Below are 27,050 nucleotides of genomic sequence, written 5' to 3'. Positions count from 1 at the left end.
GTGGTTCTGCCTTACTTACTGACTGTAATTCCAAACTCCCTGAGCCCCCAACCCCCAGAGATGCCTCTTGACAAAATTATTCTTTATGTACTCACACAAATGTAAACAGAAGAGATGAAAGGCCCCGGGATGCAGGCGGTGCGCGTCTCAAGCTGAACCACTGCTAAGCACAGCCTGAACTTTTCTGCCTCTCTCCGCTTGGCTGAGTTCCTCTCTTGACTCAGGGCAGAGTGATGAGCATGGCATAGGAGGCTTAGGACCCAGGGGGCGCCTTTCAGCCGGAAAAATAAAAAAAACCACCTCGCTGCAGCAAGCTTGCTGGAAGCTCCCAGTTCTAAAGAGAGGCTGTTTACCAGAAGCACATAACAAGAGCAGTCTGACTGCAAGGCTGGGAACGGGAGGCAGAGCCGCCGCCTAGGGGGACCCCGGCTGGACTCCGGTTGGTCAGTCACCTGCAGGATGAAGGAGGTGAGGATGCTGTTGGCCTGGGTGCGAACAATCCTCGTCAGCAACATGCTCCTGGCAGAAGCCTATGGATCTGGAGGTGAGATTACAATCTTTCCTTTCTGCAGCGACTTAATGAAGCAGAAAGGGTGATGCTTCCTATCTTCCAAGCAGGACGAAGACAGGAAACGGAGCTTGAGGCAGCTTCCTGTTGTCCCGTGAAAGCTTTGTTGGTTTTGTTTTTTTCTTTCTCCTTTCCCTGCCTGGAGCTTGCAGCTCCATCTTTGCCATTAAGAACAAAGGCAAATAACCGCTTTCTCTTTTCTTTTTCTTGCCGGTGGCTCATGAGTGGATGGAACTTGGGAGTTCACCTCCCCCACTCCTAAGTCCTGTTCTTTTCGGGGGGCTTTATCGGGTGTCTCTAGAGCTCTTGCTCTCCTTACCCAGCCCCTTCCTGAGGCCCTCCTGCTGACGGGAGTGGGAATTTGGAGTCATATCCAGGCAGCAGTTAGGCAGGTTCCCTCCATTTGAGGCTCTCTTTTGCCTGACTGGACATAAAGGCCTTTGTAGGATTCTCTTGGGAGGGAATGCTGCCTGTGAAAGTTCCACATCCACGGAGACAAGAACCCCAGAGTTTACATAACACAGAATGACAACACAGGGATGGATTTGGGGTCCTGCCACCCCCTGATCCAAAATTCCCACCGTCTCCACAGATGGTCCTGAACCCAGGGCTCCCCTGCACCTTCCTCCAAAGTGGTCACAAGCTCCCGAGCAACAACCCCTTGCACTTGTGCAGTGCTTTCCGGCTTAAAAAAAGAAAAGAAAAAAGCCAACACTGAGCAGAGGGGGCCCGACACTGGCTGGGGGCTCTTCACTCGCCCGCCCTCCCTTCTCTTTCCGGCCTCACAACAGCCCAGCGAGGCAGGCGGGGTTTTCCACCTGAGGGCAGGGTCTCCCAGCAGGGGTGGGCCCGGGCTCCCCTGCCAGCCACTCAGTGTCCTGTCGGGGGCTCCTCTTCCTCATAGGCTGTTTCTGGGATAACGGCCACCTGTACCGGGCGGATCAGCCCTCCCCCGCGCCGGGCCACCGCTGCCTCAACTGGCTGGACGCGCAGAGCGGCCTGGCATTTGCCCCAGAGTCGGGTGAGTGCCCGTCCCGGGCGGCGGGAGAGCGGGCGGAGGCAGTGTCCCAACCCCGGCCTATGGTGCCTTCTCTCCCGTCTCAGGCGCCGGCAACCACAGCTACTGCCGGAACCCGGACCAGGACCCGCGCGGGCCCTGGTGCTACGTCAGCGGCGAGGCTGGAGCTCCCGAGAAGCGACCTTGCGAGGACCTGCGCTGCCCAGGTACCCGCCCCAGACCCCGCGCCCAGGGCTTCCCAGGAGCTGTCGCAGCACCCGCCGCGCACGTGCGGCCGCGCGACGCCGGCCGGCCCCTCCCCGCCCCGCGCTGTCCGATTGGCCAGGGCTGTCTCCAGGCCGCGAAACCCGAAGCTCATTGGCCGGCGCCGCCGCCCGGAATGAGCTCATTCTCCGCGAGCGCCTAGTAAACAACCGTGGGCAGCTAGGCCCCGCCCCTCGGCCGAGCTCGGCGCCAGGAATGCCGCTGGGGGAGCCCCGGAAAAGTGTGTCGTTGGTCCACGCCCTTAGCTAGCCCCTCGGTTTAGGAGCCGGTTTGTGTCGTGTCTGCTGTGTGCTAGGCACTCTTTCACAGCCCCCCTCCACCCAGTTTGCGGGATCTAAGATTAAAGAGAAGTTCAGCGACTTACCAAAGGCAGTGGCAGGGTCCAGATTTGAATCCAAGTTTCTTAGACACCAGAGTGGCTCCCAGGGCAGCCAGGACGATTCTCTAGGTTTAAATGGGATATGTAAGCATGTAACATAGGGATTGGCATAAAGTGTGGGCTCAGCAATTGCGAGCTGTTTAGAGGAGTCACGCATTGCCTCTTGGCATAGAGGTTACCCCTGGAGGGGAGCTGAGCTGGGCCCTGGAAGACGGCAAGAATTTGAGAATATGAAGACATGGGAGGCAGGTGAGACCCTTTCTCACAGCCTTCTTTGTCTTGTTCCAGCTGTGGTGCAGCCTTTAGGCCAGATCTTGCCCCTGGGTCTTGATTTCAGTGTGTACAGTGCATTCTAAGATGGGCCCACTCAGCTTCCCCCAAACTCAGGCCACTCTCTGATGAGAGCTGTTTTCCCACTTCACCTCCAGATACCACTTCCCAGGGCCTGCCAACCTCCATGACAGAAACTGAGGCAGCTGCTGAAGTGCCAGGAGGAGATGAGGTGTTTGCTCCTGCCAACGCCCTGCCTGCCCGGAGCGAGGCTGCAGCTGTGCAGCCAGTGATTGGGATCAGTCAACGGGTGCGGGTGAACTCCAAGGAGAAGAAGGACCTGGGAACCCTGGGTATGACTGCCTGCCTCTGTCCTTGTGGAATTCAAGGAGAAATATCTGATTATCTGGGGTGGAGCTAATGGGACCTTGTGTCCTGTCCTTGGCAGGCTACGTGCTGGGCATCACCATGATGGTGATCATCATCATCATTGGAGCTGGAATCGTCCTTGGCTACACCTACAAGAGGTCAGTAGCTTCTTTTCTGGGCTCGGTGAGAGAGGAGAGAAAGGTATACAAAGTCAAACCAGACTCCTTTGTGGCATTCTTACCTATAAAGGAAGTGAGGTCTTGGATGCAGAGACTTGGTTCTAGTTTTCACCAGGTGGCCTTGGACAAACCCTCTTCTTTGGTGCCTTTACTCATCACCCAGAAAGCCTGATGAGGTAGGGATTCTTATTCCCCGTTGTACAGGTGAGGAGGCCTTCATCAGAAGGGTGAAGTAACCCGCTCAAGGTTATACTGTCCGGGAGTGGCTGAAGTCACATCCAGCTCTCTTGACACTGACATTCCCTGCTGTCTGGTGTGGAAGCATGTCTGCTGTGGAAGCGGGTGGCCTTTCAGAAATGAGGCTGGGCTCTCATCGTGGGGACAGGGAGATTGAATTCTTTCTGTGAGTTATAAAATTCTGCTCCTAGAAAAGGTTCCCAGCCACTGCTCTTGCAGTTGGGGCTTGAATATCCTGAGCTGTGAGCAGTGGGATCTCTTCTAGGACAGGAGGAAAGAAGCGAGTTGAAGTGCGTGATGATAATCGAGTTGTGCCCATTTTTCCAGCACTGGTTGACTCTGGGAAGATTATTTGCAAAATGCTGGGCAAAAATCAGGGGATTTGACTTCCATTCCTGAGTATCTGCGATGTTTCTTTTCTGTGGTCTGGGAAGGCTTCCTATAAGGGAAGTGATGTGGTGGCCTGCATTTTCCAGTGGTGAGGACCACAGCCCCAGCGGGTTATCCAGTATTAAATAAAATCGAGTTGTCTCTAGAGTGATGCAGTCAGCCTTGTTTTACAGATGGAAAAGGGGACATATTGGTAAGAATAATAACAGTAATAGTAGCAGTATTTCTGAAGGCCAGGTACTGCTTCAAATGATACGTGTACTTTAACTCAGTCCTCACAATCACCCCCGATAAAGCCAATGATATTTACAGATAAGGAAACTGAGACTTCTTTGAGGTCACACACCTAGCCTTCGGTGGAGCTAAGGCTCAGTCCTGCCACTGACTAGCAATCTGCGTGACTTTGGGCAGGGTGGTTCTGTTTTCTACCCCAGGGCACGGCTGTTGCTGAGACACTTGACTGCCTGGCCCAAAGAAAGCGGTCAGTAAACCATAGCTGTTTCTCTTTTCTGTAAAATGTAGGCACACTGCACTTGTGCTCTCCAGGCTCCATCGCTTCTCTGATCTTCTGTGATTCAGGAAGCACAGGTTCAGAGGGGGGAAGTGCTGACCTGAGAGGGTCTCCTGTCCCCTAGCATAAGGTCGCTGCCCTCAGCACGACAGTGGATGGGGCAGGTTCAGGAGCACCTGTTTGTCATTTCAGAGAGTTAGGGGGAATGCTGGGGAGGCCCTGGTTACAGTTCGCAGCTCAGACCCAAACCGTGTTGGCTGAGTCTAGATGTTGAAATATTTCCTCCTCAGCCACTGGATAGCACTGGGCTTGCCTTCAGCCTTGTGACAGTGTCCAGGCCTCCAGGTGCTTGAACTGACTGCTAAAGGTCCTTAACCGCGAGCTCAGTTCTCAGGCCGGAGGAGGAAGCCACGCCTTTTGCCTCTAGATCTGCTCCTCTAGGCTGTCAAGGGAGCGCCCCAGAGCCTATATTTACTTTCCTGTAATCTCAGGGCGAGGCACCGAGTCACCAGACTCCTAACCACCGGACCACCCCTTTCCTCAGCAAAAACGCCCCGAGCACAGCCTGCGCAACAGGAAACGGCTTGTGGGCTGGAGGCAAGCGCTCAGCCCCACTCTCTCCCCAGAGTCACAGGACAGTGTCCTGGAAGTGCCGTGGAGCGCAGGTCCTTCCACTTCTCTGCACCTCCTGTCTTACCTGTTCCATAGAGCTGTGTCCCCTCTCCATGCACACCCATGTCCACCCCAGGTTACCCTGGACTAACACCAGTCAGGTTAAATAACCACCACAGCCACCTAGACTTTCTTAATAAGACCCACTTGAGTGTCCTTCCCTGACGATAGCACCAAAGCCACAGGACCACACTAGAAGGACCACTTTTACACCATTTCACAGTGAGGAGCTGAGACCGAGAGGAGTTCAGCGGTGTGTCCAAGCTACACGGCCAGTAAGGATTGCCAGTGTCTCCCTAAAGTCCAGCAAGGCTCAGGAGCTTCGTGCCAATTTGCTTTGGATTGCATAAGACAGTACGGGCTTCCCCGGTGGCTCAGTGGTAAAGAATCCTCCTGCCAATGCAAGAGATCCAAGTTCAATCTCTGGGTTGGGAAGATCCCCTGGAGGAGGAAATGGCAAAGTATTCTTGCCTGGGAAATCCCATGGACTGAGGAGCCTGGCAGGCTGTAGTCTATGGGACTGCAATAGAGTTAGTCCCGACTGAGTGAACATGCCCAGAACCTTTCAAAATAAAACAGAAACTTTCAAAGTATAACAGCTGGGCTTAGAAGTCAAAAGAGCCAGGTTCTGGAACTGTGAGCAGTTCTGAGTGTGGCATTGGACAAGTCATTTGCCTTCTCTACTTCCCTCAGGTGTAAAATAGCATGGGGGCAGGTCAGCGATGATCCGCCCAGCTCTAATGCTTCCTAAAGACAGGCAGTACTAGGTTCAGATCCCAAATCCACCCTCTGCGTGAATAAATGATGGAGCCTCTCCACTTCTGCTGTCCTGTCCCTGAAACAGAGATCCTAGTAGATGCTGCATAGGTTTGCTGTGACGATCAAATGAGTGTGGTCTGGGCAGACAGCTGGCGTTCCTGACCTTGGCTGCCGTGAGGAACTTGTCCTGAGCAGCAGTGTGGCACAGTGCCACTTCTGACGGGGACGAGAGCAGTGCTCAGAGTTACGTAATAATTTGAGGCAGCCTGTGTTGCCTGAAGGAGGTCCTGGGTGCCTCTATCACCCAGCAAGAGGATGTCAGATAGAGACAGCAGCTCCGTGCACTCCTGCTTTCTGGCCGGCCCGGCCACCAGGCCTGACCCTGGAGCAGTCAGGATAGAATTCCTGAAAGCTCCGAATCTGAACCCTTCCAAGGGCCAGGAGGATAACGGGAGGGAGTTTTCCCCTGGCCAGGAGGGGTGGGCAGGCACCAGGCTTCCTCTCGGGAGGAAGGGAGGCAGGTGGGAGCCGGCAAGGGCTCAGCCTGGTGGGCCCCTGTCCTGGTTGTCTGGTTCAGGTGGCCAGCCTGCAGCTCCCTGCCCCGAGCGCAGTGTCTGTGCTCTGGCTCTGATAAAACGGCAAGGGGAAAACTGTCCGTCAACATCGCCTCCGCCCGCCCAGGAGAGGAACTGAGTTAGTGAATGAGTCTTTTGTTCTTTCTTGGCTGTCAGACAACAGCCTGGATGTCCTTATAGGTGGTGAGAAGGGGCTGAGCTGCCTGACGGTCAGTGCAGCCATGCTGGTGGCCTCTCTGAGACCCCAGAAGGAGCTGGGGGCTGCCGTGGCACCTCTCGGACTCACAGGCGCCATTAGCAGGAGGCATGCGGGGCTGAGTGTGTTTTGAGGCTTCTAAATGGAAGAGGCTGCCATCCGGACTTGTCCCGGCACTTGCTCCTTGCATTTACCCTTGGCTGACCTTCAAGCCCAGCTCTGCCCCATTATCCACATTGATTTTTAACCCCCCCTCAAGACTTGTGTGTGACGCAGCCTCACCATTATCAACAGCCTGGCTGACCACAGCCAGATGCTTGGAAAAGGAGGCAGCTGAGGAAAGCCTCAGCTTCTTCGGCTATAAAATGTGGATGACACGCAGTGCTGGGTGGAAATGAGACAAAGATGACGCATGTGTAAAGGGTGTGGCATCCAGCCGGTGCACAGGTGGCCCTTCTCAGGGTGGAAGGTGGGAAGGCCACTTCCTGGCACCTTAGTGGGTCCTTGGGAAGCAGGAGTCCCTGCTTTGCTTCTTCCTTCAGCCCCTTAAGTTTTGAAATTCAGGCCTTGGCTCAAGGCTCTGGGCACGTACTCTGCTGCTTTTGTAGATGGCCTTTGGTTCTCTGCTGGCTTTGTTTGTTCTCTGCTCCCTTTGCTGTTCAGTCGCTTAGTTGTGTGTCTTTGCGACCCCGTGGACTGCAGCACGCCAGGCCTCCCTGTCCTTCACTATCTCCCGGAGCTTGCTCAAACTCATGTCCATTGAGTCAGTGATGCCATCCAACCATCTCATCTTCTGTCGCCCCCTTCTCGTCCTGCCCTCAATCTTTCCCAGCGTTGGGCTTTCCCAACAAGTCGGCTCTTCGCATCAGGTGGCCACAGTATTGGGGCTTCAGCATCAGTCCTTCCAATGAATATTCAGGGTTGATTTCCTTTATGATTGACTGTTTTGATCTCCTTGCAGTCCAAGGGACTCTTCCTTAATAGAATTAAATCCAGGCTTTCCAAGTTTCTCCTGACATGGGCAGACTATAGTTTTCTGTTGTATGCCAGAGGCAGAGGTGTTCTCTTCTAGGTGGCAGTAGCTGTGACCGAGAAGTGACCAGGGGCAGAGCAAATCTTGGGCCGTGAGTGAGGGTGCACTTGCTCCAGGGAGCCGTGTCCCCATGGCCCTCCTCAGCCCTCCGGGGGCTCGGGGAGCTCCTCTGCTGTGGCTCGGGGTGTCCAGTGCAGAGCCCGATGAGGACGGGCAGGAGCTGCAGGCTTACACGCAGAGACTTGGCCAGCCAGGGCGAGTCGGGGGCATGAGTGCACAGGTGTGCCACCTGTGACCCAACAGTGAGGAGCAGGGGTGCGCGGGGCACACGTCATGCTCAGGATCTCACAGGATGTTAGGGGTCCTGAAGGTTCTCAAGTCTGGCTCCCTGTTTTACAGGATGATGAAGCTTAAGGCCTAGAGCGGAGGGCAGGGGTCGGGGTCACATAAACAACACTCACCCTGGCTGTCCAGTAGGAGAGTTCCCGTGGGAACCCAGATTAAGATAACGTTGCCTGGTGAGTCACATCACCTTCAGGGCAAATCGCAACAGCCCTCTGTGAGCTTTATAGCAGTCCCATGGTTTTTGAAATGCTTTCCCATCCAGTAGTCTTGCCTGGAAAATCCAATGGACGGAGGAGTCTGGTAGGCTACAGTCCATGGGGTCGCAAAGATTCAGACAGAACTGAGTGACTCCATTTTCATCATCATATTTGGAGTTCAGGTATCATTCCCATTTCAGAGATGATGAAACCAAGGCTCCCCAAGGCCGAGTGTCACACAGCCCAGGATGGGCTGGTCCGGGGCGGAGAACTGGTTGATTTAAAGGCAATTAGGAGGCACCTGCTCTTTCCTCTCCAGTGCCCGTGTCCTCAGCGTTCGTGACTCTGGAAATCTTTGTCCTTGCACTTCCCTGGGTGATTGCTGTGTCATCTGTCTGCTCTCGGCTGTCTCCCTGGGGACTCTGAGGCAGGCCTGTTTGCCGCACGAGGTCATCCATCAGCTGCTTGCTTCACGGCCTCTTCGGGATGGGCTCCTTCCGGGAAGATTTCCTCTGACGGCTGAGCCATGTCTGATTGCTGTGTTAAGAGGATGCTGACCTGGGTTCTGGCGTGCAGTGTGCCATGCGCACACCACACCCTTTGGCTTGCAGTGGGTGTGGCTGGTCCAGTGGAGCGGACGGGACATGCAGCCGGAAGACTGGGTGGGTGAGGCCCTGCCCTATCCTTTTTGTTGGGGGATGACCCTGATGAGGTTAGAACTTCTCTTGAGCATCAGCCAGAGTCCAACAGACTTGGGCTCGAGCCCACCGTGCCATTTGGAGAGTTCAGCTTCTTTGGACTTACTTCCTCATCTACAAAATGAACGATAACACCTAATTGTTAGGATTCAGAATGAAGTGAGGTGCACGTCAAGCCCTCAGCATGGAGCACTTCATGTCAATAAAATGGGGTAACACCTCAGCTTGATTGGGTCACGGAGTACCAGAAGGCCTGTGAACACTCAGGGGTCCCATGGTTGTTGTGTCCTCGTTTCCCGTCGACCCGAGCAGCCCGCAGAGGCTCCTTGCCCACTGCACTCGGAGGGGATGGTCCCTCTTTGTAGCCAGGGCTCACACCTTCCGGGGCGGGGATGGTCCTCATTTCCAGCCAGAGCTCACACCTTCTGAGACTTTTGGATGAGGCGTCTCAGAACAGGATGGTCAGGTCAGTTTTCTGGACAGCTTTATGGGTGAGGGCTGAGGGTTTTTCTGGGTGGGTCCTGTGGTGCCTCATTTTGCTTTAAGGGTCTCTTTCGTCCCCACCATCCTCAGGGAGCCCCACTGCAGCTGAGGGAGGGTCGTGCTCCTGTCACCCCCATCTCACAGACAAGGTTTAGGAGCTCCTTGCTGAGTTAAGGCAGTCTGGCAGAACAGCCCTGCCTGGCTGTGACTGCGGCCAGCCCCTCCGGGCTTCAGGGTGCTGCCTACGAGCAGGCTGTGCGGGAGGCACAGCCCAACTCTTCCCTCTTCTCCTGCCAGGGGCAAGGACCTGAAAGCCCAGCACAAGCAGAAAGCGTGCGAGCGGGAGCTGCAGCGGGCTACCCTGCCCTTGTCTGCCTTCACCAACCCCACCTGCGAGATCATGGATGAAAAGGCCGTCGTGGTCCACGCCAACCAGACTCCAGTCGACCTTCAGGAGGGCAGTGCCCCCCTCATGGGCCAGGCAGGCACTCCAGGCGCCTGAGCCCCCCCACGATGGGCAGGAGCCCATTGCAGAGACTGGTGCGGGACCACCTACCCCCGCCCCTACAGCTGGGAGGAGCTACACTTTCTATTGTGGTTGAAACCCCCCCCTTTTTCTGTTTGAACCCGAAGACAGGAACAGGTAGCACTGTGGGCTGAGAGCGAGGCTGGGTAGTGTCCTGCAAGGCTCGCTCTCCATACCGTGGAGCAGGGTTTTTCCCACGGATGGGGACAGCAGCAGCCCCCGCAGCAGCGCTGTGACAGGGGCTTCCTGTGCCCCGGAACCAAACCAGGGACGGACAGGGGGCTCCCCCAGCTCCCCCGTGCTTCATTGTCCAAGGTGGCCTCAGCCTCAGCCTCCCCACGTGCTCGCTGTGGGTCTGAGTGGCGCGCGCTGTTATTCACAGTTCTGGTCACGTAGGTCAAGAGGCAGCGTTTAAAAAATGTATTTAGTTTTTCCAGTATGTAGGACGCAGTCCCCTCCTGACCATTCCTGGGAAATGGAAACGAGTCTGTATGAAAGTCAGCACTGTGGGTTGAGCATAGGATCTAGGCAGAGGCTGCTGGCAGTGATGTGCCTTGAGGACTGCGGGCCGGGCCCAGGGCCCCAGGGCCCCTCCTGTTCTGAAAGGAGAGGAAGGGAAGAATGGCACTGAACATTCCACTGAGGAGCAGGGTGAGGGATTCGCAGCTGCCTCAGCCCCCAGGGCCTGAGTGGGCCCGGGGCACCCCCGACGGCCTCCTCTCAGGGTGCACAGTGGCCTCTCTGCATCCCCAGGGCTGAGACAGCAGCCAGCTGACCTACAGGAACAGCGCTGTAGGCGGGGCCTTGTGACCTGCTGCTCAGAGGTTAACCCGGAGACCCACCGGGAGGCAGGTGACGGAAGGCCTCAGGGCCAGCACCTTCCTGTGGTGAAGCAGGGTGAGGGTCACGACCCCTAACTTGTGAAACACTCCCTATTGGAAGGGATCTTAGGGCTCCTGACACCTTTTGGACAGAAGGGGTCCGAAGAGAGTGACGCTCAGGTTCGAAGAGGAAGCTCCCAGCACGGTCAGCCTCGAGGCTCTGATGGCACACTCAGGGGTCTCAGCAGGGCTAACCTGGCCACAGAGCTTCCTTCCCAAAGCCCTGCCACCACCGTTCACAGAGGCTGGGTTTGTGGGGCTGTCTGTCTCCAGCAGGCTATTCCCAGAAGTCACCTGCTGAGGGGACCTAGGCCTTGGGGGGTCTCTTGTTGGTCATGATGCAGAAGACATGACCGGTTTCTACTTTTCTATGAAAGCATTTCTGTGTACATGTTTTTATATACCTCATTCTGACACCTGCGAATAAAAGTGCAGGAAATGGCTCTGCATTTGACTCAACATAAAAAAAAAAAATTCATACTGCCAAGTTCTTGTGGGGTGTCAGGACACTCCTCCTCAAAAGCTGGGAAGTGTTTGATTACCTTGTCAACACATGCAGGGTGAGCTCTGCTGTCTGTCCTTCCCTTTGGTCCACACCAGGAGCAGCGGCCAGGTGGTTGGTAACTGGAGCGTCGTCACCAGGAAAGCCTCTCGGGTCAAAGCTGCAGGAAAGAGGCTGTGCAGCATGGCAGAGGGTAGCCAGTCACTGCAGACCCTCTCCCCCTCAGCATTCTTTAGAGGTTAGGGATGGGCTGGAGACAGGGTTGGGGGAAGGGGCTGCTGCAGCAGCTGGAGCAGGGATGGGTGTGCAGGGGTTGATGGGCTCCCAGGAGCTGCTCTGGGCCGAGGGAGGTCCCCGCAGGGTGACTCCTAGGGCTCCAGCAGAAGCTGCCAATGGCAGTTTTTTGGGGGCTTTTTAGCAAGGATTTCACAACAGGTTCTCAGCCTCTAGGAACACCCAGGGTGACCTCTGCCTGTATCCAGTCACCACTCTATACTGCTGCCAGCAAGGGGCACCCTAGCGTGTGTTTTTCCAGGAACTAGATCTTGGCCCTGACTCCAGCTAGCTTCAGGAGAAACCACCTTTGGGTCTGTGGACGCGTGCTGTGCCCAGGATCCCACGAGCCAGATCGCATCACCTGGCCCAGCCGGCACCCCACAGGCCCTGTGCGCAGACACAAGAAACAGGTCTCCCCTTGAGCTCTTGGAAGGAGACACCAGGGGCAGGGGTGATGAGCACACACTTCCTCCTCCGTTAAGGTGGCACCCAGCCCTGCAGTGAGGACTCCAGGACAGCCGGGCAAGTGGGAGTGCGCGGACATCGGAGGGCGGGCCTGGGTGGCCCTGAGGGGATGGCATGGCTGGGAGGCGGTGGGTCACCTGCCCTGAGGCCTGGCTGCCTCCGGTGGGCTACACACGTCCCCTAGAGCAGGCGGGTGTTCTGTGTAAGAGGTAGGGTCAGAGCACGCGAACCTCTGCTGTGGGGTCACATGGCCGGGGCCTCAAAGTGGCTAGTGCACCCTCCACGTGCGTCTCCCTGAACCAGGCCGCAAGGCGCGTTCTCACTCTCTGCACCATCAGTTACATTAACTGCTTAATTTATTTGGTCTGCTCCACGGCCCGGTTTGGGCCCACCACTCCCACTCCTGCGGGGACCACCGAGGCAGCACCAGCCGCACGATGCCGGCCTCCCTGCTGCCAGGAGCCCAGGGCGAGGGCCCGCACACTCCACACCTGAGCACAGCCGTGACAGCAAGGACTCTGGCCAGAGGCAACACCTAGTCCCACAGCTCATCAGGTCTATGTACAGCGTTTCACGTATCACCCCCACAGGTATAACACCAAGACAGTCTCAACAGCAACCGCCTTCTCCAGCATCACCCAGCCGCCCCCACCCCCAGCACAACCACTCACACCGCAGTAAGGTCCCAAACCCACTCCTCACTTAGCAGATATGGTGCAGGGTCAGCCCACACCCCACATGCTGGGCCTGCCACCAGCCAGTGTCCTCCAGAGCCCGCCCCACACAGGCCCGGGCTCCTGGATGAAGCACACGTGAGCGTGCAAATGACAGCAGCCAGGACACCAGGGCTTTCGAGGGCGGGGCCTCTGCCTTCAGCCTGGGTGACTGCTTGTCGCCGGCAGGAAGGACGCGCCCACGAGTTCCCCGCCAGTCCAGAGCTCAGCGTGAGAACACAAGTGGAGGCTCCCCCTCGAGCCGATGGGGCCCTGGGGCCCAGGAGGCGAACAGAAACCAGCCCTGCTCCTGACTCCTGGCCGGACCCACCACAAACCGACCAGGAGACGCTTTACAGCCCACTCCCTCAATGCTGCCCAGGGGAGGGCGGGATGCGCCAGGGCCAGGGAGCACTGCGGTAGCTTCCCGTCCTCGGACAGCCGCACTCTCTGCCACACTCCACAAGAAGTCCTCCTGCACCGGCCGAACCAGAGGCGTCAGGGTCCGCCAGCGGTGCACCCGGGAGCCTGCCCAGCAGGTCCAGGGTGCGCTGGTTAGTGTTAGCAAGGGCCTCTGGGAATCCACTGCCAAGGCGCTCCCGAGTGGTCACAAGTAACAGACTCCTCCTGGCTCAGGGACCAGGCTTTGTTTTTCTTCACAGCTTCCAGGCGAGTGTTGGATTTACGGACAGTAACCGGGCTCCAGGACCTGTGGGGACATTTCCCTGGTGCTGTGCCCGCTTGCCTCCGGGGACGTAGGAGGATGGCCAGTCCTGCTTCCGAATGAGCTGCCGATCCCCGGGAGGCATGGCCAGCCCTGCCTGCAGCAGGGATGGGCGCGGAGGGGGCAGTGCTGGCTGGGGGAGGCCCTTGGAAGGGGGTTGGGCCAGGGCTAGGGAGGTGAGTCCCGGATCAGGCCGTACTGCACGCTCACGGTGTGGTCCAGCTCCTCCAGCTCTGCAGGCAGTGGGATGCCCAGCTCCCCCAGATACAGGGACAGCGCCTCAAAGCAGTCCTCCAGTTTGGAGAATGCCGGTCTAGAAAGGGAGAAGAAGACAGGTGAGTTATGGGGGTGGGGGTGGGCAGTGAGGTGGCAAGGAAGGCACCCAGGCCTGTGGCTCCACCACTTCCTGGGTGTCTGACCTTGGGCAAGCCCTTAACCTTGGTGTGCCTCAGTGGGAAGCAGGGTCATATGGCTGCACAGGCTGCTGCAAAGATGAGCGGCGATAACACAGGGGGAGGTGGGTCTGGCTCGAAGGGGCGGCTTGAAAATCAAGTCCAGGAGAAGAAAAGCCGCTTCCAGGTCTCAGAGAAAATGCAATCATCACAGGTGGGTTTGGACTAAGTGCCCTTTCAAAGATCCTTTCAGTCTTGAGACTGAAAGTCGTTTCCATATCGATGGGATCTGCCCCGGGTGGGGCTTCCCACAGTCTTGGCAGCTCACCCCAAGGAAAAAGAGAACGCCTGGCTCCTACTGCCCTGGAGACAGCTCAGGTCCATTCCCCCATCTCCTCCTCGATTTTGCTTAAACATCTTGTCACCTTCTTGGCAAGACCTACTCTGACCACCATCTTAAAGATGGTAACTTGCACCCTGAACAACCCTTTTTGGTTGGCTTGAGTCCTTTTTCCATAGTATCTGTCGCTTTCTCACATATTAAATACATGTTCTCATATACTAAAGATAATTTTAAAAATGTTTCTTTAAAGGAAAAAATTGGCTAATGCATAAAGATGCTCATTGTAATGCCTACTGTAAGCAGGAACTGGAAAACCCTGAACATCTGCACATGTATGTTCCTACAGTCTCCTAGTGAATTTCACAGTCAACAGAAATGATCATCTGGAATACTGTGTAGTGACAAAAATGCAAAGCAAAACGTCAGACTTTCCTCTATTTAAGATAACTGTGTAAAAAAATGTGTTTGGACATGGACATAGGAACATGGAAACTTGAAGACAGTGTTAGCATGGTATATAGGTTTGGGTGAATTTCCTGCTGTTAAAGTTTAACACTGTCTCTGGGTCACTTGCTACAACACCCCGGTCTCTCTCCCTGCCTACTGACACGTCAGGGTCGTCAGGTGGCTTCAGTGGTTGATGGCTACATCCATGAGCTCAAAGCTTTGACCACCCTGCACCTGGCAAAAGCTTGGCAATGGCTGAGGACTGGGGCGAGCATCCCAGGACCATGCGGGCTGGGCGAGGGGCGTGGACTCTAACCTGCTTTCAGGCTCCAGTCTGCAGCAGATGGCGGCCAGGGGGAAGAAGGCTGGGGGGCAGTCTGTGGGGACAAACTTCTCCCAGAAGAGTTTCACGTTGAGGCCGAAGTCCAGTGTTCGGGGCAGGCAGTCAGGATCTGCATACACCTGCCCAATTATCTGCAGGTGGAAGGACAGTGGTCAGGGACGGTGCAGCCACGTGGTGGGGGAGGGGGTGCTGGTGCAGGGACAGGACAGGAGGGATGGTCAGAAGTGGGAGGCAGGGGCTTCCCTCGTGCTCCAGTGGTTAAGAATCCGTCTGGCAATGCAGGGACACAGGTTCAATTCTGGTCAGGGAACTAAGATCCCATATGCTGCGGGGCAACCAAGCCTGTGCGCTGCAGCCACTGAGTCCGCGCGCTGCACCTCGAGGGAAGCCTGCGCGCTGTAACTAAGGCCAGACGCAGTCAAATAAACAGAAGAGGAAGGAGGTAAAAACCCAGCTGAGAGGGCTGCCCCATCCCATCTCTCCGTATCTTGCTAATGCAGGCCTGTCTCCTGACTAGAGAATCTGGAGGAGCCTCAGTGCAGAAGCACGACGCCCCTGACCGGCCTCTGGAGGGGCGGCTTCCACAAAGCCCCGCCCTGCCCTGTGCTGGAGTTCGGGCCCTGAGAAGGGAGGCACTGGATCTGATTCATGTCTGAAGCCCTCTGGTGCCAGCCCAGGGCTCTGCATAGAGTAGATGCTCAACTGATTTCTGTTAGACTGAACGATATTTTTAAAGCAGTGAGACTCGAATATGTCCACAGACCCGTGATACCCAACACGGCCCTCTGCTCCTGCTGACTTTGCGGCACTATGTATCCTAGGAGGAGGAGCACCCAGCCCAACTGGGGGGCCGGGCTGCCATGCCTGCTGCCTCAGGCCTGGCCTCCGTGCTGGGCTCACCTCACAGAGGACGATCCCAAAAGAGAAGACATCCACCGTCTCATCGTAGCTCTTTCCTTCGGAAACACAGGAGAGCAGGCGGTCAGGTTTGGTCCCATCTCTGCTCTGCACTGCGTCTGGAGCCAGGTCAGGCCAGAGCCAAGAGCCAGGGCTAGGAGAGGTTCTGTGGGGGTGCCTCTAAGGCTGTGGGGACAGGCCCTGTCTGAAAACCACCGCTCCTCAGTCAGCCTCAGAGAGGTCTCATGAAACAACACTGCCTAGGGTGAAGCCGCACGGGACAGTGAACGAGAACTGGGCCAGGCTGTGCCTGGACTCTGGCACTGCCTCCTGTGCACTCTCTGACTAAAGACCTCAGAAATGGCCTCAGTGGGCCACTTATGCAGTCTCACGGCCCTGTCTGACTCAGGAGGCCCGGCCAGCATCTGCAGCTGGTCTGCGCCTCAGCCACGAGGGGGCAGCACACCTCCGTTCTCAGCACGGAGCGAGAACAGGCAGTAAAGCGCCTGAGCGCTCAGCTACCCCTTGGGGCACAGGAGCCGCGGTCAGACCTCAGCGTGGGCCCAGGACGGGGTGCCAGCCAGCCTGCAGGGCTGATCTCAGGGAGGGAGGCGTCTTCGAGGTCCAGTCTGGCACGGGATGAAAACCATGCACCCCCGGCTCCGGGTACCTGGTCTACACACCCTGGGGCTCTGCTGCGAGACGCGGCCCCGCCTGCCCTCCGGGGTGTCAGGACTGACCGTTGAGCATCTCCGGGGCCATCCAGTAGGGGTTCCCCACCACCGTGTAGCGCTTCTTTCGGTCATTCTTGCGTAAGGTGCGCTTCTTGGTGGTGGCCTTTTCCATGGGGGGCTTCTTTCTCTCCTCGACGATGAGCCGTGACAGCCCAAAGTCAGCCACTACCACGGTCTTGTCCTGAGAGGACAAGGGTCAGGTCAGCCCTGGGGGGCAGGGGACAACGGGACGGAGACCGGACAGTCCCAAGAGAAGGAGAGAAGAGGCGTATGACCAAGGGGTGTCTGGTGTTTGTTTTCTCAGTCTGCGCTTTCTGCATGGCTGCTGCTGCTAAGTCGTTTCAGTCGTGTACGAGGACCCCATGGACTGCAGCCCACCAGGCTCCTCCGTCCATGGGATTTTCCAGGCAAGAGTACTGGAGTAGGGTGCCATTGCCTTCCCCAGACCTAGAGGGTGTTCTTAGCAGAGGCCCTGGGACCTGGAGAGTGGAACTCAGAGGCAGGAAAGAGGATTTCTTTTGTTTTGCTTTTTTTCTCATCCTGCCTTGTTCTCAGAAAGATTTAAAGCTAGAACCAGGATAAGACAGAGAAAGACAAGATACAGGCCTTCCGTGGGGGTGGGGGGCGAAGGGGAGATAAGCTCTTCAAATAGCTACAAGGCAGTCATGTGGAAAAGGGATTAAGACTGTTTGGTGTGAGTCCAGAGGGCATGGCCAGGGCCAATGAGTGGACACCCAGGAAGCCACACTGCAAGTCAACAGGAGTAACACTGTAGCGAGCCGAGCTGACTGGCAGGGGAGAGGGAGGCTGGCCCCAAACCCGTCCCTGTGAATTTAGTAGCTCTGGGGCCTCGGGCTGAGGATTCAGGTGCCACAGCTGCAAAATGGGGTCCTTGGGGAGCTGCTTGCCCCAACAAGGGGCAAAACCAGGAGAAGTGAAAGGCTCTACAAACAGCTGAAGAACTTCAAGTCCCTTCAAACCAGAGGATTTCACAGGCTGCTACTGGGAGGAGGTGGGGTTTGTCTGCATGTGCGGGGATCCCCCAGAAGACAGGAGCCCGAGGCGATACCTCTGATCTAAAGCCAGAGGGGCCAGGCAGTCTCGCTGGCAACAAGGGAGCCAGGAGGGCTGCCCTGGGGGCACGTACCAGCTTGATGAGGCAGTTGTGCGAGTTCAGATCCCGGTGGATGATACACATGGAATGCAAATAGGCCTGGAACCAGAGGTAGGAGCTGAGGCCCACGGCCAGTCGATCGGCTAGACACTGACTCTGAGACTCAGGGGCCCCAAAACCCGTTCTTCCCCCAGAACCCCCCCCCACCCCCCACGCCAGTTTCAGAACCCAACCTGGACTCTAGGGCCCTCCTGCCGTCACTCCTCATCCCGGTGTCAGCAGAAGGCCGAGGGCTTCCCCTCTCCCTGCTGCCGTCTCCTGCCCAGCAGCCTCTGTTCGCCGATCCCAACCCAGGCGCTGCTCTGTCCTGAAGTTCCCAACCCTCCGGGCCCAGTGAGCGCCCCCCAACCTATTTTACTCAGAGTTAGGCTACCCCCACCCAGTCTCTGGGTTTAGCCACCCTGGGTCCTTCCTGCTGTGAGAGGGGAAGTGGCCACCTCCTGGCCCAGCTGATCTGTGCTCCCAACACACACTTCCCTCTCTGTCCACACTTTCCCTGTGGTCTAGTGGTTAGCATTCAGCGCTCTCACTTAGAAAAAAAAAAAACTTATTGGACTGTAGTTGATCTATAATGCTGTGTTAAGTTTCAGGCGCATTGCAGAGTGAATCAGTTACACATATACATATATCCACTCTTTTTCAGATTCTTTTCCCATACAGGTCATTACAAGGTACTGAGAAGACTTCCCTGTCCTATTCAGTACGTTCTTAATAGTGACCCATCTTATATATAGTAGTGTATATATGTCGATTTCAACCTTCCAATCCATCCCTCCCCACTGGACAGCCATGAGTTTGTTTTCTACACCTGTGACTCTACTTCCCTTTTGTGAATAGGCTCATTTGTACCGTTGTTTTAGATTCCACACATAAGCGGTATCGTGATATTTGTCTCTCTGTGTCTGACTGACTTCGCTCAGTGTGACAATCTCTAGGTCCGTCCATAGCGGAGAATGGCCTCATTTAATCCTTTTCGTGGCTGAGTCACATGCCACTGTGTGGATGTACCACTTCTTATCTCAGCGCTCTGACTTTAACCTTTCCCTCTTCCTACCCTCATGTGTCCAGACTAGTCTATATTTGCTATTTCCCATTCCAGGCCTCCGCCTCTGGCTCTTGAGCCACCCTCCCACGCAGAACCACCCCCCGGCCCCTGCCACAACACCGGTTCCCTCCCTTGGGCTCCTGGAGCTGCTCACACGCCCATGGAACTCTTTCCAACCTGCCTGCCGCCCCTCCTCAGGGGGTGCCCACCCCTCTCCTGTACCACCTGCCCCCATGACGGTGCGTGCCTGCCTTTTCCTTCTGGCCTCCTCGATGTCAGCCCTTCTCTCATCACTGCTAACCCCTACTAAGCACCCACACGCCAGCCTCAGCAGATGCCTGTCCAAGCTCCTCCCAGACCCACTCTGCTGGCAGGGATGTCGGCAGGACTCACCATTCCAGAGGCGATGCCTTTGGCAAACCTGACCTTCTGCTGCCAGGGGAACGGGTCCTGCAGGATGGAGGAAGGCCCGTCAGAGGCCACTGGGCCTTGTTCTACTGGTGGTCCAGGCCCCGTGGGTCAATGTGATCCGCAGTAAACCCTCCCTGCCTGTGCCCAGTCCCACCCACCATGGCCCTTTGCAGGTAAGGCAGAGGGTCTCTCTGATCATTGTGGTTCCAGAGCAGTGGTGACATAGGGGCCCCACTGATGACCCCTCAAGGCTCTCAGGGACTCTGGGGGTACTGTGCTCACCACGCTGCGCAGGAAGTCCTTCAGCGTGCCCCCCTCGATATACTCCGTCAGCAGGTTAAGCTTCTTGTCCTTGTATAGTACGCCGATGAACTTGAGCACGTTGGGGTGGTCCAGGCTGCGCATCACCTTCACCTGCAGGGCAGGGAGGCCGCAAGGGCGGGGCCCGGTTTGTTCCTCACCCCCTCCCTCGGGGAGTCAGCGTGACACACGTGCCCTGCGTCTCCCCCTCCTGTCTCGGGTGCTGGGGAAGAAACCCCCAAGTGGATGGGGACAGCCTCCCAGGCCTCGCACTTGGGACCCTGCCTTTCTAAGAGCTATATCTGGGGAACTGGAGAGGCAGGGCCCCAGAGTGAGGTGGAAAACCAGGAGGGTGGCACCCTGTGGGGCAGCAGGGAAGGACACTAAGGTGCCAGGCTGGCCCGGCGGGGTGTCCAGTGTCGAGCTGCGCCAAAGCGTCTATGCTCACCCCACACTCCACAAGCTCCGTGAAGCACAGCTCACTGTACCAGGTCGTGCTGTCCTCAGTGTTTTTTGTACAAATAATGTGCCGTCATTTACAGGGGGGGCAGGGACATTCCTCTAATGGTCTGTTCTGCCTTAAGAAACCAATGACTCCAAACTAAGCTCCCTCTTCACATCTTTTTTTTTTTTTGGTGCTGAAAGCTGGGATTAAAGTCATTCTTTAGTATCAATTTTCCTCTTTCAACAGTGACACAAACTCCTAGCCCCCACCCCGCTTCTTACCTCAGTTAGGAAAGTCTTCTGTGTCTCCTCATCACACCGGATCAGCTCCTTCATGACCATCACTTTGCCTGTGGCTTTGTGTGTCACCTAAAAGGAGGGTGACTGTCACTGGTGCAGAGAACAGAGGCCCTTCTGGGGAACTACGCGCAAATCTGTCGCTGGCCATCCCATGCCCTGGAGGACACGCTGACGTCATCGGCCGGATCAGACTGACAGTTCAAGTGCGGAACACAGCACGGGCCTTAGAAGGGAGCACACCTTCCTCCCCGGAGAGCTGGGCATGCACGGAGGAGAGGCGAGAACCCACAAAAGGGGCGTGTTGGGGGGAGACGGGGGGAGGGGTGCTGCCAAGCCAAGCGGGGGTTCTGGTCATCTGACCCAGAAGCGTGTCTCTCAGGGAACAGGAGTCTGGGGGGCAAGAGGGTCAGTGCCACAGACATGCACCAGGGAGCTGAGGGGGTTGTGAGGAAGCTCTCCAGCCCCATGGCCCCGAAGGCTGAGACACACGGCTTACCTGACCCCCCCTCCCAGCTCTCAGCAGAGGAGGAGGAGGAGAGAGAGAGAGAGAGGTTAGTCCCTGAGACTGTTCAGCAGGGAGGCAGGAGCCACTCCCACACCGAGGCCTCTGGGCACCTAAGAAACACTCACTGACCAGAGATGGGGGGGCCACAGGCGACCTTGTCCCACCCGGGGCTCCAGGTCCCCCAAGCTCACACCAGCAGCAACGCTGCCTTCAGGTGGCCTGGGAGGGCAAGTGATGAAAATCCCCAGAGGAGGGTGCGAGGGCTCAGGGGCAGAGGGGCGGAGCTGGCGCTCACCTTGATGGCCTGCCCGAAGAAGCCCTTCCCCAGGACCTCGCCATGGATCAGGTCACAGGGCCGGAAGATCTGTTGCGAGCAGCTGCTGGAGCAGCGCAGGGACTCTGAGCGGCTGATGTCACGGCTGAGCAGGAGCGGCTCCTTGGGGGAGCTGGGGCCGGGGGACTTGGAGATGCTGTTACTGCGTCTGCGGAGGAGGAGGAGGGGGACGAGGGATGAGGGTGGGGACAGGGCAGCCCTCAGAGACCCAGCGTGGAAGCCTGGAGGCAGGACCCTCAGGGCCACCCTGGTCTTTCCAACGTCTGCAGGCAGGGTGCTGGGACGGGGGAGGGGGACTCTGACATCGGACAGAGGTGTCGTCTGGGGGCGGCAGACATCCGGAGTCTATGTAAGCATGCGAAAATCACCCATAAGGTGGGAACCCTGAGCACCTCTCACCCGGAGGGACTAGACTCCACCAGCTGGCAGCGGTGTCGACGGATTGATGGGAATCCACCACCTTCCACGTCTGCCTGATTTACGGCTCCGACTGGCTTAGAGCAACAGCCCACTACCACCCAAAACACGAGCAAAGGGGACACCTCTGTAGTACCTGCCTGTATTTCCTGAACTTTAATAAGTGCGTATGATTTTTAGGGCAAAAGAGCCACTATGTTTATGACATTTTTAAAGAGCAGCCAATGGTTGGTGACTGTCACTCTGACTTTCTAAAGAAGGGACTTCTGGTCCCCCCTCGCGCATTCTGGTTTTCAACATCCTTATCTATGCGTATCTGTGCCCCTTGTCCAGTCTCGGCACCCCACGCTTCCCCCCACAGGCCTTGCCACCCTTTGGGATCCAGCACCGCTGCCTCCTGCCCAGCTCAGAGTTCAGTGGACAAAGCCTGACCCTCTGGCTTCTCCTGGAGAAGGAAATGGCCACCTACTTCAGTATTCTTGCCTGGAAAATCCCACGGACAGGGAAGCCTGGCAGGGAATAGTCCATGAGGTCACAAAGAGTCGGACATGACTTAGCAACTACACTCTGGTTTCTAGGGAAAGCTGGCAGACAGCTGGGTCAGATCACACATGGGCCCTGGCTATGAACTGTTATCCTTGGGGGGCGCTGGGTCAGCACAATCCTCCTTGCCTGCCCCTGGCCAGCTGGCTCCCTTCCTAACTCTGCTGGCCTCAGAGAGCCAGCTCCACTTGTCTGAGAGCTGGGCGTGGGGCAGCACAGAGCCAGGGCGGGATGGGGTACCTCAGGGAGCGTCTCCTCAGCGTCCCCTCCAGGTTCTCCTTGGTGTCCAGGGGGCTGAGGGTGTGCGCGTGTCTGTCATTCTGCGTGCAGGGCGAGAGCCGTGCATCCAGCCGCAGCTGGTCCAGGCGCTGGGAGACGGGGTCGTGTTCGATCAGGAGCTGCAGCGTCTGGCTCGTCTGGCTAATGGCGTCCTCCACCTGCGGCCGAGAGCGGTGTGAGGCGGGGCCTGCAGGGCGTCCCATCGTGGGCCACCCACCGTCAGGCCAGAGGACCAGAGCCTGCTGTGGCCTCCGGCGGCCGCTGGCCACACCGTGCCCTCTGCCCACAGCCTGGTACTCCCCAACATGGCCAGCCATCCCTGCTGCCCTGGGAACAAGCCAGGCTGACAGAGGGGGTCACCGGTGCTCACAGGCTCAGTGGCCAGACAAAGAGGGTCTGTTAACGGTCCGCCCCCTCCCCACCACAGGACACCCAGTACCTCCTCCACGCGCAGCGTGCGCACGGGGGCCCCGTTGATCTCCAGGATGCGGTCCCCGGGGTGGATGGCATTGCGGTTGTCAGGACTGATGTGCATCCGGTTGACCCTGGGCCGGACAAGAGAGGAGGCGGGGCAGAGGCCTCTTTAAAGACAGCCTGGCCCATTTCACTCGTGCAGGGAGGGCTCACCAGGCCCTGGGCCTCAACTGGCCCCCAAGGCCCAGGCCACTCAGGGAGAGGTCCCACCCCATCACCCAGAGGCCTAAGCCAGAAAGCTAGACGGCACTCCCTGCTTCGGGAGTTTCCTCGCAGCCCCCCAATCCTCACGTCCTGAAGAAGGCTCCATCATCATGGTTACCAACACCCGTCTCTTGCTCCATGCATCAGCCTCCTAACTGGTCTCTGCACCTCTAGGCCTGCCCCTCTCCCGTCCCACTTCCACAGCAGCGATGCTTCTAAAACGCTGACCTGGTCATGTCACCTTGCTGCTTAAATCCCTCAAGACCCATTGGATCCTCATGATCTAGGCTCTCTGTGACTTAACAGGCCCCTTCTGGCTACTCCCAACCACCCAGTCTATACCAGACACAGCCACAGACCCCCACTTCTGTCCTGAACACAGCTCCAGGCTTAGAGCAGACCTCACCTCCCTCTGACTTCCCAGCCCCAGGATCCCCCTCTGCTGTGAGCACCCAGCACCCGGCACACAGTAAGCACATGATCACCGTCTAAAGGGCTGGGAGCCACAGTGCCTCACGACTGGTATTAGATGGACAGACCCTTTCCCCATCCGGTCGCCGGCCTGGACACAGCATGGAGTCTCTACCTCTTTCTCCTCCTTCCTCCATTCACTCACTCAACCAATGGAACAACAATCCTTGTGCACCCACTGTGTGCCAGGCACTGCTCCAGGCCCTGGGTGTGCAGCAACGAACCGGACTAAGCTCCACAGGGAACCCGTGAGTGGACAGGTGATAAACAGACATAACCAAGCCAGATAATTTCAAAGAGCAAACATGATGTGAAACTCGACCCGTGAAAGGTGAGCGGTTCTGGTGTTAGTATCTGGCGGAAAGCGGCCGCGGTGGCGGGTGAGGGCAGTCAGTGCCAGGGCCCAGGCATGGCGACAGCACACTGAACCCAGGAGAAGAGACGTGATGTGAATGCGGGGGCTCCGAGGCCTGCTGTGTGCTCCGCTCCAGAATCCCCACCCCAGGCACTCACTCTCTCACTTGCACAGTGGTGGCGTAATTGGAGCAGGCACTCTCCACAGACACGGAGAAGCCCCGCCTGCCTTCGGTGGTGGCCGGCATGGAGATGTGTGTGACAGAGTAGGGCAGCTGGTCCTGGACGGATTCCGTGGACAGCCTCTCAAACATGGGTGCCAGTACCACCTCGTTGTGGCACTTCCCACTGCGGGGAGGAGCAGAAAGGGGGCTTAGATCCTGGAGCCCCACCTTGAAGCCCCCAGCAACGAGGAGCCTTCCAGCGGTGGAGCGCATGGCCCCATGTTCACTGCCCTGCCTGATCCCAGCTGGTCGCTCACAATGAGCAGCCTGGGTTCTCTGCCTCTGACTCAAGGTAAGAACTGGGCCTCAGCCTGACTTTTTTTGTCGACCGAGGCAGCTGGGCTGAGTGAGTTCTAAGGGGCCTTTGCCTTTAACATCCTGGGCTCCCCCTCCGAGAGTCCCCTCCCAGCCATCGTCTCCCTCTGGGAGGCCTGCAGGGCAGTATGCTTACTCTCCCAGTAGGTACGGACAGAGGGCAGAGACGTTCATTATCTTGCTCACAGCTTTCAGAGCTGGTCAAGAGCCACCGCTGTGACAGCAATATAATCAGTGCACTGAGACCCCAGCAGTCCTCCTGCCCGATCCACACTGACGCTTCCCCTTCCCGTTCAGCCACCCTTGTCGGGAAGGAGGGACACGGGGCCACCATCTTACCAGTAGAGGGTGGCGTGCTGCACCAGGGCGTATGCATCCCCATCCTCGATGATCACCTTGCAGCTCATACAGGCAAAGCACTCTGGGTGGTACTTGTACTCCCCGGCCACCTGTGGGCAGGTGGCGAGAAGGGTGGGCAGATGCGGGGAGGAAATGAGTTGTTGCTGTTGCCGGAGTGGAGGGTGGCGTGGGTGAGGGGCCTCCCATCAGGGATCTACAGACCATCCCTGCCCAGTCATCGCTGACCTTTGCCCTCCCCGTCCCAGAGCTTCCAGAGAAAGGGCTGGATTGGTGCCTCTCTGTCATTTCTTTTTGTCAACACTGTGTGACCTGCAGAATCTTAGTTCTCCAACTAGGGACAGAATCCAAGCCCTTGGCAGTGAGAGCGATGAGTCCTGACCACTGGACCAGCAGGGAAGTCCCTCCCTGTCATTTCCGAGATTGTAAGAAAAAAACTCTTGGTCTCAGCCATGGGCACAGGCCCCCAGAAGTCATCATCCCCAGGAGGGAGGCTCACGCTCCCCTTTAGGGCCCCATCCCATCTCACCGTCTCCCCTCCTTGCCTGCCCAGCCCTCCCAACACTGGACTGTTAAGTCTCTGAGAGATGGATCATATCTGGCACCTAATAGGTCCTAAAAATTATCTGTTAAGTGACTAAATAAATAAAGGCAGAGGCCTCAGCTGACGGGAAGACAGAAGGTGGATGGCTACAGGGAACTGGAGGCACTGCCAATGAACTCTGACGACGGAGGGGGCAGAGATGGAGCGATGCACTCACCATGACGGGCCCCGTCATCAGCAGAGAGCATCCGTGGCAGAACTCCCCAAACTTCCCCCAGTAGTCCTTGTGGCAGTACAGCTTCCCATCTTTCTCATAGTACCAGTTGGTGAGGGAATCCTGGCATTCAGAACACCTGAAAAGCAAGGCAAGAACAAAAACCTAAACCTTTCTGGGTCTTGAAGTCCTTGGAGAATTTGATAATTTGATAAGAGCCAAGAAACCTCTTGGCTTTTGAATTGTGATGCTGGGGAAGACTCTTCAGAGTCCCTTGGACTGCAGAGAGATCAAACTGGTCAATCCTAAAGGAAATCAACCTTGAATATTCACTAGAAGGACTCATCCTGAAGCTGAAGCTCCAATACTTTGGCCACCTGATGCAAAGAGCCAACTCACTGGAAAAGACTTTCATGCTGGGGAAGATTGAGGGCAGGAGGAGAAGGGGGTGACAGAGAGGATGAGATGGTTGGATGGCATCACATATTCAATGAGCAAACTCTGGGAGATAGTGGAAGGCAGGGAAGCCTGGTGTGCTGCACTCCATGGGGTTGCAAAGAGCTGGACATGACTTAGTGACTGAGTAAGAAGCCTCTCCCCCAAAAATACACATATGAGGAAAATGTGCATATAATTTAGGTACGGGGTACATGTCATAGGACTGAAGCCCATTCATGCACCAGTTAAGAACTTCTAGTCAAGACCGATACCTCAATGAACCAAAGAAGCTCAGTGACCTCCACTCTTCATAACCTACCCATCTCCGACAGCATTACCTATGAGTATCCTTGAGAAAAACAGATCAAGTATATAGAAACAACCAGGCAAATCCAGAAAGCGGAGGTCATTCTATAAGACAACTGGTCTTTTCTCTTTTAAAAAGTTAAGGCACAGGGATTAGAAAAGCCCAGAGACACAGAAACCCCCAAATACCACACCTAAACCTTGGATTTGATTCTGGATTGAAAATGACAACAGACAAGACTGACATTTTTGGAACTGAGGAAATCTGAATTTCGCCTATACATTAGATTATAATGCAAAATTACTGTTAATTTTTTAGATGCGATAATGATGCTTTGCCTATATAGAAGAGTTTATAGAAGAAAAATAGTAAACTAATAAGGAGAGTCAATTCAGTTCAGTCACTCAGTCGTGTCTGACTCTTTGCGACCCCATGAATCGCATCATGCCAGGCCTCCCTGTCCATCACCAACTCCCAGAGTCCACCCAAACTCATGTCCATTGAGTCAGTGATGCCATCCAACTATCTCATCCTCTGTTGTCCCCTTCTCCTCCTGCCCTCAATCCCAGCATCAGGGTCTTTTCAAATAAGTCAGCTCTTCGCATCAGGTGGCCAAAGTATTGGAGTTTCAGCTTCAACATGAGTCCTTCCAATGAACACCCAGGACTGATTTCCTTTTACTTGCAATTTACTTGTAAATAAGTAAAAAATAAAACTCTGTGTATGTGTGTATACAGACATATAAAGTGGCTTAAATGTAACAAGTGACGAATCTTAGGTGAAGGATATATGAGTGTTCTTTCAACTAGTCTTTCAACTCTTCTATAGATCTGAAATTTTTCAAAATAAAATAATGAGGGAAAGAGAACCTCCATCAGCACCGTGTAACATGTGTGTGAGCCCAGAGCTCCTTTCTCCCCCAGTCACTGGGCTGTGAAGCTCCACACTTGCTCAGGCTGGGGGTGTTCTGGGGTCATGCCTACACACGCGATCATCCTCACGTCTGACCC

The 27,050-nt window shown here is 56.3% G+C and overlaps 2 protein-coding genes across 3 annotated transcripts in view; one reads left to right on the top strand and one right to left on the bottom strand.

Moving 5' to 3' along the window:
- Nucleotides 1-362: 362 nt before the first annotated feature.
- Nucleotides 363-10,950, top strand: PIK3IP1 (phosphoinositide-3-kinase interacting protein 1). Its single transcript, XM_068990005.1, has 6 exons — nt 363-544; nt 1,473-1,589; nt 1,673-1,792; nt 2,658-2,852; nt 2,948-3,026; nt 9,441-10,950. The coding sequence occupies exons 1-6, from the start codon at nt 460-462 to the stop codon at nt 9,643-9,645; spliced, it is 801 nt and encodes a 266-aa protein (XP_068846106.1). The 5' UTR covers nt 363-459; the 3' UTR covers nt 9,646-10,950.
- Nucleotides 10,951-12,202: 1,252 nt separating this feature from the next.
- LIMK2 (LIM domain kinase 2) overlaps nt 12,203-27,050 on the bottom strand; it is a 52,084-nt gene continuing 37,236 nt past the window's right edge. For both annotated transcript variants that reach the window (XM_068989567.1, XM_068989568.1), the window contains 14 exons: nt 25,299-25,434; nt 24,520-24,629; nt 23,801-23,989; nt 22,578-22,683; nt 22,100-22,296; nt 20,861-21,047; nt 20,043-20,129; nt 19,299-19,430; nt 18,999-19,055; nt 17,534-17,599; nt 16,393-16,567; nt 15,656-15,711; nt 14,729-14,886; nt 12,203-13,543 (listed from right to left, as the gene is read on the bottom strand). In XM_068989567.1, the coding sequence (XP_068845668.1) occupies nt 13,399-13,543; nt 14,729-14,886; nt 15,656-15,711; nt 16,393-16,567; nt 17,534-17,599; nt 18,999-19,055; nt 19,299-19,430; nt 20,043-20,129; nt 20,861-21,047; nt 22,100-22,296; nt 22,578-22,683; nt 23,801-23,989; nt 24,520-24,629; nt 25,299-25,434 (1,801 nt within the window). In that variant the 3' untranslated portion in view covers nt 12,203-13,398. The remainder of the gene's footprint in view (nt 13,544-14,728; nt 14,887-15,655; nt 15,712-16,392; nt 16,568-17,533; nt 17,600-18,998; nt 19,056-19,298; nt 19,431-20,042; nt 20,130-20,860; nt 21,048-22,099; nt 22,297-22,577; nt 22,684-23,800; nt 23,990-24,519; nt 24,630-25,298; nt 25,435-27,050) is intronic.

This window comes from Capricornis sumatraensis, chromosome 17 (assembly GCF_032405125.1).
Source record: "Capricornis sumatraensis isolate serow.1 chromosome 17, serow.2, whole genome shotgun sequence".
Taxonomy (NCBI): Eukaryota; Metazoa; Chordata; class Mammalia; order Artiodactyla; family Bovidae; genus Capricornis; species Capricornis sumatraensis.
Note: the sequence above shows the minus strand (reverse complement) of the source record. Positions and strands in the feature narration are given on the sequence as shown.